This window comes from Rattus norvegicus, chromosome 3, assembly GCF_036323735.1.
Source record: "Rattus norvegicus strain BN/NHsdMcwi chromosome 3, GRCr8, whole genome shotgun sequence".
In the NCBI taxonomy this organism is placed as follows: Eukaryota; Metazoa; Chordata; class Mammalia; order Rodentia; family Muridae; genus Rattus; species Rattus norvegicus.
In genome coordinates, this window is record NC_086021.1 from 108,371,613 (window position 1) to 108,383,809 (window position 12,197).

Genomic DNA, 12,197 nt, shown 5'->3' on the forward strand with positions numbered 1-12,197 from the left:
TGATAAATTGCCCCCAACGACTCAGCTGCAAAAAGATTTATTTCACCTCACAATTCAAAGGCATCCGTCATAGCAAGGCAGTCAAGGCCCCACGAACTTGAAGCAGCTGGTCAGGAAGCAGAGAGCAATGAATGCTTGAACTCAGCTCACTTTCTCCCTTTTTACCCAGTCCAGGATCCCACCCAAGGGAATGATGCCACTAACAGAGAGGTTCTTCTCATTGGTTAACCCAATGAAAGTATGCTCCCACGGGTGTGACCAAAGTCCTGACTCTCGGGTGATTCTGTTTCTCGGGTTGACATCTCAGACTAAGTATCACAATCACCAAATTCATTTTTACATCCTTCAAAAAAAAAAAGGGGGGGAGTGATAATTTTAACTATGGGCAGCCAAAATAATTGATACGTGACGATGTGGCACCAATATAAATCACAACACCTGTTATTTTCAGACCTTAAACTTTTATTCCAAATACTTAAACACAAAAATCATGAAAATAATCATAATGCTAAAGAGTCAAATATGAAAAGAAGTTTCGAACTCATGTTCTTCCATTTGAAAACATTTAACATGGAAATACAGGTCCTTAAATCAAATAGTACAATGCATCCTGGTATCTAAACCTCTCCTCAGGAAAAGTAGACTCCTGGAAGCCATTAAACAAAATGTATCATTATATGTAAAAAAAATAATAAAGTGAAACACAATCCCACAAATTATCTCCCAGAACTAATTAATTCTGGGTTTTGCTTACATAGATAGTTACAGAAAGAAAAAAAATTTAAATGGCTACAAAGTATCAACTTTGACTTAAAATATCTTAACAAAGGAAAACTAGAACAACCATCATACAATATCTAAAGGCATACACGTGTATCAAAGAACTGCTTGCAAAATTAGTCAAGTGGGCACACATATGTCATCCTAGTTGCTCAAAGGCTGGCATTGGAGAGTCTCAAATTCAAGATCAACCTGCGCAAATAGTGAGACCTTATCTCAAAAATTGCTTAAAGAAAGCTGGGAATATTCCTCAAATATACATTTGCCTAGTATGTGCAAGACCCTGGCTTATTCCTCCAATCCTGCCTCTTAGCTGTGTAGAATTCGAAATCTGTGTGAAATCATATGAAACCCATATTTTCAACCCCACCCCACCCCCCAAAAAAATCTTTATTTCCATGCAATGTGAAAACACATTGAGACAAAATTAAATTCCTATCCACCTGAGAGACATCTTTCCCCGCTGCTCTGGCATCTGTGTGCATGTTTATTAATCCCAAGACACTTCTTAACCTCTCACCCACCATTCATCAATTTTCATCAGCCACAGTCACTGGTCCCTGCAGTGCAGTGCAGAAGGCTGGCAAGACCTATAGAAACAGGTTTCAGGTTTCAGAACAGAAAAAAAAGTATTGCACTTCTCCAGCCCTGGCGGGGAGGGAGGTTGGGGGGAGCAGTGGGGAAATCCCCCATTCGTTGGGGTGAATTTCCCTGAAGAATATGCCTGCATTTGCAATGGGCCTTCTCAAAAATAAAAGTAGAGTATCCCTAGAGCAGGGTTGAGGATACTGCAGTCTCCACACTGAGGGAAACAAACAGCCACAGGGGACACTCTACATATTGAAATCCTGTGGCCAGGTGTTCTTGAGGTTTATCAGAATATGATCTGATTAGGAGAGTCGGGAGAAGATTGTGCTATAAATCATGCCCTGAGTCAAATGCTTCTGAAATTGTCCTACAATCCTAGCAAGGGGAATTTAATATTGGGCAGTATTTACAGTGCTGCCAATTGACTAACAGAGTGAGTGGGGAAAACGGCTACCGAACAGTGCCAGCATGCTCTGGGGAGCAGGAGGACGGTGGGAACTTAGCTGTTTATTAGTGCACAGACATCTGTAAAGATTAAAGGGGATGAAAGGACCGGTGCTTTAGGAACCAATTGGTTTGCAAATGACAAAACAAAAAGGGTTTTTAAGATAATACTTAAGCGTGTGCATGTTTTTGACAACTAAATTATGAATGTCTTCGATGTGCTCCAAACAGAAAGCAAAGAAAATGGCTGCATCTTCCAGTAGAAAGCATTAAATGCAATCCCTGCATTTGCCCCAAATGTGTGTCATTTAGGGTAATGTCACTCTTGCACACTTGACAGCTAAATTACAAAGCTCTTTGATATACTGTGTATGAAGACTGACAATTATGACCAATAAAATCAAAGGAAGAAAAAAACTAATTAACGCTAACATATCATTATGACTCACTAGCAAATAAAATCCCATGCCTGCTCTTAAGTTGCTGGTGCCTGGCAAACGCTGAATTCCTAAGGACATAAATAGTTTCCACATAACCGCAGCTACTGGAGGGTTTATGGATTCCTTAGAGGTTTGGCCCAATTTTATTCTATCCAAAGGCCCAAGACAAACAGATGACTTTCCATCCCAAAAAATATAACTCTCGGGATTGTAAGCTGCAGTGGTTAGTTATCCTAAATAAATTCTAATGCTACCATATGAACAACATAAACACAGTATAAAGAACCCAGATTAAGAGACAGGCTTGGGTTTAAATTCAAAATCAGGTATTGATCATCCCTGTAATTTGAGGGACAATTCAAAAAATCCAGAAGTGATAAAATGGAAATAAACAATGTACACATGTTCATTCCTCTACTCTATTATAAGTAGACTCCATCTAAATGTAACAAATAGAAAAGGTGCAGCACTGTACCGATACTAAGATCTGCACACACTGAAACTCAACTGATCATAATCAAAATAATAACGCATAGCAGAAACAGAGGCCTTTAAGAACCCTGGACTTACTCAGACTGACCCATGTTTCATATAGAGAAAAATCTGACATTTTCAGCAGGTATTAAATCTGTTTTCAGGCAGTAAGGAAATAGGGATTTTAAAAATCTGTAACCTTGAGATCACATGGAAAAACACCAAGACTATAAATTACTCTTAATTAAAAAGTAAAAATAAACAACCAGAGTTGGCTCTAGACAGCTAAGTGAACACGAGTTTATCATACTTAATAGGTAGCTGTAGCTAAAAGGTTCTCTACCTTCATCATTGAAAATTTTATGACACCAGATGTCCTCATAGACACTGAAAGTGACAATACTGAGGCCACTTAAACCTGGAAAAGGCTGTTTTTCTGAAACCTGTCTTGATTTAATTTATTTCTGCATAAACGTAGCACATAAGACAATGCACTAAGAGCCCTTGGTAATGGCTACCATGTCCTACAAATGGAGAGTGTTGTTAGAGAAAACTCAAAGGCTCCTTCGAATCTTGCAGAATAAATTAACATACGTGAAATTTACATAATAGTTCTACAAAATATGACATGGCCAAAAAACCAGCATTATATCTCAATATAAAATATAATAAATTCAGGTGGAAAAAAAGAAAAAAGACATACCCAAGACAAATTTCTTTCCTAGCATGCTTGGCTGTCCTTTGACAGCCCTGGCTTTAATTTTCATGGCACGCAGTGGCATGCACACACATATCTCTGTGCATCCCTGGTCCCCTGAAGCTACCGCTGTCCCAAGTTATTGAGCTTCCAAGTAACTGATTTCTCCTGTTGCTCTTCTGGCCTCACTAAACGACTCAGGCAATCTCATCTCATCAACTATCAATCCCTGACCAGGTGACAGCACCTCTGGCCTCTCACTCCAGCCTGTCACCCCTGGATGATAAGACCCACCCACACAACAATGTGCTAGGTGCTAAGAGAAGACCTCGCTGCAACCCAAAGGAAAACACATCTGCAAATACCAACTTTAAAACTCCATTGAATCTTGGCTTTCCAGAGAGTCCTCAATGTCCAAAGAGTCCCCTAAAGTCTCCTTTGAGTTCATGGTAAACCCAGAGTTTTTTAATGCATTATGGGCATTCATAAACTTCTGGAGGTATTTTGAAGTATACAGCCAGTGGTGTTTCAGGACATCTTCCATCTCATAGCACTTGGACTGCCTGGCATTCATTTTCCGGAAGCGCCTAAACAGTTTGTTACCAGACTCATTGCCCTCACTTGCCCATGCCCCAATAGAGCCATCCCTTTCAATAATTTCAGGGACGTGTGCCAAGGTTTTGTGAAAGTAATTGGTGATTTTGCCCTCGTATCTGTATTTGAACTTGGTGGAGAGGAGCTCAGCGAAACGCTGTGAGTTGAAACTGTACTGACAAAGGGACTCCGGGCACTCTTTAGCAGGACACGATGAGCGCCACACCGGTTTCATCTTCAGGTAAAGGTCCATCAGCTCCCTGAGAGCTTCGTGCCTCTCCTCAGAAGGAATTAACTCACAAACTGCGTCCACAGTCTCTTGGGTCATAAGCTTCCGGGCAAAGTTGCCATTCATCCTCATGATTGGTTTTAAGTTCATCCTTTTCCGCAGATGTTTGTCCAAGGTGGCCTGCCATCTCTTCCTTTCCTCTTTAGAGGCATTGGGATTTTTATACACTTCCCCTATCTCCAGCTGGAAAATCTTATAGAATTCAGCTGCATTTCCAATGTCACAGTGAAGCGCATCTATGGAAGGGACTGTCTCGATGAAAGGTTTGGCAGAGACTCCTTTCACCCGGTCCCGGAGTTCTTCCACTGACTCGTGATAGGGATTGGACCGCCAGACCTCATAGCGCTGCAGATTCTCGGCGTGGCTTCTGGTTATGGAGTGGAAGACAAGATTTTGGGAGGCTTCCAGACGGGTGGCATCACAAAGTGTACAAATGTAGACTGAGCCAGAAGCTTCCAAGCCTTCTACTTCCCTGACAAGTTTCTCGTCATATCCAGTGCCCCTGAAGATAAATTTAAAAGTCCTGGGGATGCCTCCCATCTCCAGCAGCAATTCACTGCTCTTCATGGCCTCCCTCTCAGCGATGAGGGGGCTGAGAATAGCAGTAAGTGTCTCGTGGTCAGACTCATCTGCCAGCATAAGGCACAGTGGCTTGCAACACAGTTCAGAATTGGGCTTGGGTTCCTCAAATATCTTCACGTTCTGAGAGCCATGCTCTACTGTAACTCTCATGACGGTGAAAGAGAACCGAACTGCCTTTTCTGGAACTGCGGGCCCACTCCCGTGCTTCTCACTCACATCCCCCATTCCATCACACGATTCCTTTACCACCACGGTGAAGGGACCACTCACGTAGTCATCAAGATCTTGGGATCTCATGCCGTCCAAGATGTCTTCCTCCATGTCCATCAAAGCAGACACCAAAGCAGAGTCATAGCGGAACCTCTTTGCAATTGTGTCCACTGGGTATTCATCTACGGAGGAGGCAAGTCCAGAGAGCCCATCAATAATTCCAACGTCAGTTCTGGAGGACACGTTCTTCAGAGGGGGCTGCCACTCAAAGGGGTGGTAGCCTGGTAGGAGGACCTTCTCAGCATTGCGAAGAGCGTGCAAAGGTTGAAAAATCTGCCTCCCAGTGATAGCTTTCACCGTCCTGTACATCTTATGGTATTGGCTACAGCTGAGGAAGGTATTGACACGGATGGCCAAGCAAACAGCTGGTTGAAGACCGGAGCCCCGGCCTTGCATGATGGCCTCGAGCTCATCAGCTTGTCTGTGCTCATTCCTTGCCCTCAGTGCCAGCAGGAACAACGTCAAGCACACAGACTTCACATCTCCACCTTCTTCTTTGTCTGCAAATTCTTTGACTTGAATCTTGAGCTCCCTCAGCCGATGTTTCTGAGCCCTTCGCGTCAGTGACAGGAGATGCTGGCGAGGCCGGCCCCCTTTATTAATATGCACCAAAGTCTCTTTAGATTCTTTGTGGCTTGAGACATGGTGGTTATATTTTTCCAGACTTACTTCCTCATTGCACTCTTGGGCAGGACACTTCACCATCAGAGAATTCAAGATGCTCAGAAAGGACTTGACCGGACTCTGCAGGTCAGTAGGGAAGCATGGATATCGGCACGAGGGACAATAGCTGCCCATGACCTTGAGGCACCGGAGAATGCATATTCTACAGAACAGGTGCTTACAGGTGGTCTCCACCGGATCGGCCAGAATGTGTTCACATATCTGGCAGGAGATGGATTTCACAAAGTGTGCTGGGAAGTCTACTGCAAGAAGCTTGGTACTGAGATGAATCTTACTGCAGTTGGAGATCTTCTTCATGACCTCCTTGCTGCTGACCCTAGCCTGAGTTCTCTTGCGACGGTCCCGTCTAGCATGGTTGAGCACAGTTTTTAGTTTCTTGCTGAGCTGCACGTTGGGCTGATGTCTCTTCCTCTTCAGTCCCCGATGGGCAGTAAAGCAGATGTCACAGGACGGTGTGTGGGGGTGCCACTCCACGGTCACATTCCTTGGGCAGTAGACCTGACTGTGAGCACTGCCGAACTTCCTGTGCATAATGCTCCAACAGTTATGGCAGAATTCAGTGGGGTGGATGGAGTCAACATCTGACTTCACATCAATCCGGAAAACTCTGGCAATGAGATCTGGCCAGGACGTGACTCTTTTTTCCTTCTTTCGGAAAAGGCTTTGAGTTTTAGCGTCCACGGGCCCGTGGACTGGGTATCTCCGGTTGTGCCCGTCACTCTTGAAGTGATTGCCACAGATGCGGCAGAAGTGTCTAAGCCTGGCTTGGTGAATTGCTTTGTCGCTTGACTTCCCATCAACATGGAATTTCTTTGAAAATTTAGGATGGAGTTTCAATGCTCGTTGAGTCAGAACTGAATTCTGACCCCCAGGCTTATCTAGAACTACTGGAGACTGCTCGAGACAAGGTTTCCCTTCTGAGGAATCCTTCTCTTTTTGTGCTTCTTCGGGTGCCTTTTCAAAGGATCTCACCCTAAACAGCTTAAATTTCCACTCGGAAAATTTGATGTGCGGGTGCTGAATTTCATCAGGTGCAGAACTGAGTCTCAGGGTAGATGGCAAGGGGACAGCCATTTTGGCGAAGCTACCTGGGGAAAATGGAGGGAGGGAAAAGTCAAGTTAAGAAAAGTGTCAAACAAACAAAAAACAAAAAGGAAAAGTATACATATCATATTGCAGTATTCTGGAAATAACTGAGATCAATGCACACAAATTTTCATTCATTTAATTCTTTCCAAAGATAGCTATTAAATCTATTTTACTAAGCTCTGTTAGGTGCCGATCGTACAGCCATAAATGATCAATCCTTTTCCTGATAATATTTGGGGACACTTATACTACATATATGCATGATTTTAAATATATAGATATGTGAAATCTAATTCCCTTTCCACAAAAACCTGAACATCTTTGAAGACAGAATCTTTGAATGATTGATTTCATCTACCAATATCCCTGGTACCTATTAGGTGCTCAGTAGTTGTTTGTGCGTAAATGCAGTGATAAACTGGATACTAAACCAAATTGTATTAGCCTCATTACACCAACTGGACAATATATTTTTAGATTTTTAAAGCATTCTTCCAGGAGATTGGTTGTTTATTTCTTCCAAATGGGTCATAAAGAGATGATAAAGCTACAAACCCAAGAAACTAACTACTCACTGCTTGAAAGGATGGAGTGAATTTCGAGCTTTATGAATGCAAACTAATAATAAGTATCACGGATAATAATTACGCTTACGATTTTAATTAGCGAATGCCGCTGTAAATTAGAAGGCTGAGTCTACATTAGAAACAGAACCACAGAACTCTTTAAACCAGCAGCAAACCATACCACAAGCATGCTAAGAAGATGAAGGACTTCTAAGATGAAAACTTCAAGTGGTTTCAGACAAAACTCACACAGGTCATCCTGAAAGTCACTGTAGACCAAAGGTCATTAGCACTACAGTTAGTAATGAGAAGAGATATGAGGAACAACTTTCTTCTGGTTAAAAATATTACAGGTGAGGGAAATGATGGGGTTTGCATTATAACCTCAAAAAGTAAAGAAATATTTTTTTAATTACAGAAGAGAATGATGGTGTTTGTCTACAAATCGAGTTCTAAAGAGGTGGGAACAGAAGAATCACTACAAGTTTGAGAACAGCCTGGTCGACCCTAGAGAGTTCTAGGCCACCCTGGGCTACATAATGAGACCCTGTCTCAAGTATTAATAAGAGTAAAGAGTAAAAGGAGGGGACTGGAGAGATGGCTCAGTGGTTAAGAACACTGACTGCTCTTCCAGAGGTCCTGAGTTCAACTCTTAGCAACCACGAGTTGTCTCACAACCATCTGTAATGGGATCTGATGCCCTCTTCTGGTGTGTCTGAAGATAGTAATTAGTTATAGTGTACTCATATACAGAAAATAGATAAACCTAAAAAGAATAGTAGTAAAAACAACAATAAATATGCCAATTGTAATATAAATTTCAAACTCAATGTAGAAGAAGAGTAGATGGTGTCATCTGAATGCTCTCAAATTAGACCAAACTTCCTACATTTCCTAGTTCATACCATACCATCTCATCGATATTTCCCAACTGTGTCTGGATTAACTCTTTTAACCTACAACTTGTGTCTAGAAATCCATTTTCCCTTCAACAGATTAACCAACTCAGTGAGCTTTATAGCCATGTAGTCAGGAAGTTAATGTCTCAAATGAACACATTTTGACCAGGAGTGGGACTTTGGCCATCAGGAACAGAGTGATGGAGGTAAGTACTAGTCCTGGATCCTGCTAGCAACATTGCTTTTTGAGTTCTTCCCTTTAGACTAACATACTTTATTCTATGTGTATCTGTATTACACATCAGAGGGGGTTTTTTTCTTCATTAAAATTAAGAGCAAATTTCTAAGACTTGATTGATAAAGAAACACAGTTTGGCTGTTCCTAATGCAGAACTATGGGAGCTAAACAATCCTAGAAACATTTCAAAGGTCTCAAGAACCCCAAAGGTATTTCAAGTGCAACCAAGCAAAGGCCTCAAAGTTGTTTCCTGATCAATTGTTTCTTCATTCTGTCTTGTAACAAATGCAAAGCCAATCTCTGTGTTCCTTGCCTTTGGCTTGAACCAAATGCCATTTTCAACACATTAAATATTGGCCTTTCACATTCAGCAAGTCAACCTCCCCTGACTTCCTCGAACCTGAAACATCATGACCAAACCCACCAATCACATCTGTTGAAATGTCCCCATGGAATGAGATAGTTACTAGCTATGGCCAGTCAAATCAAATGTAGTTTTTAGGTTGCTTTACAACTCAAATCATAAAAATGTACTGAAACATTGAAACAAAATGGAGATAGCAGGCACATGATATGTTTTAAGGGACTATGTACAAGGATGTTAATGGGAGTTTCTGTGGAGGCTACATGTTTAATGAGTTTGGGAAAAGATAGAACTTTAAAAAATCTGATTTAGTGAGTCCTTGTAACAACTCCAATTATCAAAGATTAAAACTATTGGTATCATTTAGTTTTAATGAAGGCATGAAGAAATCAAGACACTTTCATATACCCTTGAGAGTAGCGTGAGAGTAAAAGAGCACAGTGACACTTTAGTAAAGCCTTTTAAATGTTAAGATGTGTTGTCTTTGGTGTGATAAATTTCCTTTGGGGAAATATTCTATAGTTATTCTATAGAAATACCTCCACAAGTATATGATAATTTTTAGATAATGCCTGGGGATATTTATTTGAAAGGTTATTAGCCACTTTGAAAAGCAGACAGAGACTAGAAACTACATTATGCATATATTACACATATGTGTGATTTCTATAGACAGAAGTAAACAAAAGAAGTCCATGTGCAGGAAGGTAAGACAGAAACAAAGCAAGTACAGCAGGATCCTGCTTATGCATACATATTTATATTTGTACACACAGAAAGATGAGAATTCTAGAAATTGGTGCACTAAAACCTTAATAGTGCTTAATCACCAGAAAGTACAATTAGAACTAAGAAAAATGTCTGTTAATTTTATTATTTTTTTATTTGAAGTTTCCATATGATCAATTCAGCTCAAATGAAACATTTTTAAGACCAGATATGTAGGTTCTCAAGGTCTTTTTTACATTCTTTCTTTTTAATTGATCTCCAAAGGAGTTTAAGACCTACCAAGTCTTAAACCTGACCAGCATCTTTATTCTTTTTTTGTTTGTTTGTTTGTCTTCTAATAAATATGTCTCAGGGGGGACTAAAATCCAACCTGAAGACAACAAGAAGCGAGGACCATGGAAGGGTGATTTGAAATCCTTCAAATGCTCAGTGTCCTCTCTTGCAGCAATAGGTCTGAGAGTAGACACCTCAGAGTCTAAAGGCTGAGGGTCTGATGCTGGCTCAGCTTATCCCAGTCAGCAGCATCACCTCAGTGTTGTAAGCATCTGTCACCACGACTGTAATGTCCCTCCTTCCATAGGCCATGGACTCTGTGTGAAACCAGCCTGGGGTGGTACGGATGAGGCAATGCTGTGACTTGTAGTGAGACACCATTAGTAACCTGAGATGTCGAGAAAGCCTAGCAGCAGTTCATTTCTATCTCAGCCCTAACTGCAACACGTGCACTCCACTGCGTGACTCACGCTCTCCTGCTAACAGTTAGATCAGCACTGACTGGCCAGTAAGCCCCAGAGACCATGCCTCTTTCTCCCTGGTGTGGAGATTACAAGAATGGAATATCACACCCAGATGTTTTACAAAGCTTTGGGGAGTCCCACTCAGATCTCCACACTTGCAAGCACTCTGTTGACTAAGCACTCTCCCCACTCCAGTCACACTCTGTGCACGCAAGTGTGATCCCTCTTTGTCACACCTGTCCTACTCCTTTGCTCTCTCCACGGGTACCACTCCTGATTGTCTGCCCCCCATCATGCACAAAAACATTTCAAGCATCTACAAAATAACCAGGAAGTTGTCGTCCTCCTTCCAGGGGACCCCTCACCGAACCACTTTAGAAAGCAATGCAGAGTTACAACCCTTTATTACACACCCGAGAGCAGAACCTTAGATGGAGTAGGCTCTCTCCCATGGCAATTCTCAAAATTAATCTGAGTCAGAACCACTACGGAGATTGTTTTCCAAAGCAGGCAGATCATTAGCTCCCAGAGACTCTGCCTATTTGCTTAGGATGGAGTCCAGAAATTGCATTTTTAAATATTGCAGTGGTCCTGATGAAGTGGTATACAGGTCACATTTTCTGAAACACCAGACATCTCAGTTGGGGAAATGTCAAAACTGGAAAACTGCTCATTTCTTCCCTGCCTGGAGTTCTTTGTTCCTGGTTATTATTTTTTTCTTGCCTGAGCTAACAGTGTGTTAGCTCATCTCTGCTTCTGCCGCTCTTCTTGAGCCCTCCTCTGCCAATAGCATCCATTTATATCAACTTAGATGTGTTCCACCTGTTCTATAAGCCTGCCATGTCTCTGAACTTGGCCTTTTACCCCCTTTCTAGTTTTTCTTCATTCCAAACAAAAGCAAAATCAGTTCCAGCTTTCCTCTCCCCTCCCTTCAATGCCTGCAAGGAAACCATCTCTCATAGTTCTGATTAGAAACACAAAAACATAATGAATATTTTGGCTCAAGGCATGAAAAGCACAAGAGTTACCTTGCTCCACAGGCCTCCCGGCCAGAGTGTTAGAATGTCTGCAGTTTGGTTGTTAATATTCGATGCCACAGAGATAGCAACATATGTTGTCTATTCTCTCCTTGCTCTCTAGTCCTATAGTACACAACGCTGCATTATTTATCAGTTTTCACTGTCCTTCCCACCCTCTGCCACCACAGAAGGCTAACCACAAATGATGATAGCCAATCACAGGCCAGCAGCTCCCCACCCCAGCTCCAGCTGGCACCTGGCTCTTCAGGAAACTTAGCTGGGGGACCCGAGTGTAGAAACATTCAGGGTGTACTCTGAAAAGCTACTGCCCTTCCGTTGCCTGAGGATGCCCAGGGTAGAAATGATATCGCTACTCTAATGTCTGGTTTCCACCTGGACTCTAAAGTTCCATGCCTCAATTTCTACATGAAAAAGCCTGCAATGAAAGCCAGCAAGAGGAGCTGCAGTGAGAAAGAATTCTCAGAGGAAAAAATTCTTGGAATGGTACCTGTTCTTAGTAAATGACTTTTAAATAGTAACAAACATATACATCTTTATTAATTGTATATTGTAAATATCCCCCAGAACACCTCCACCTGGGCAAGTCTTTGTCAGGTGATAACATCTTTGAAAGAAAGTCTTTGATACATCTTGAAAGAAAACAAAGTTTGAACCTGACTATAGTCTTGAAAACGGGAGACCTGGATGTAAATG

At 41.9% G+C, this 12,197-nt stretch overlaps 1 protein-coding gene across 1 annotated transcript; it reads right to left on the reverse strand.

Moving 5' to 3' along the window:
- Nucleotides 1-474: 474 nt before the first annotated feature.
- Rag1 (recombination activating 1) lies at nucleotides 475-11,572 on the reverse strand. The gene is made up of 2 exons (NM_053468.2): nucleotides 11,493-11,572; nucleotides 475-6,930 (listed from the first exon to the last, which is right to left on the reverse strand). Exon 2 carries the CDS (start codon nucleotides 6,914-6,916, stop codon nucleotides 3,794-3,796), a length of 3,123 nt encoding a protein of 1,040 aa, NP_445920.1. The 5' UTR covers nucleotides 6,917-6,930; nucleotides 11,493-11,572; the 3' UTR covers nucleotides 475-3,793.
- Between the last annotated feature and the right edge of the window lie 625 nt (nucleotides 11,573-12,197).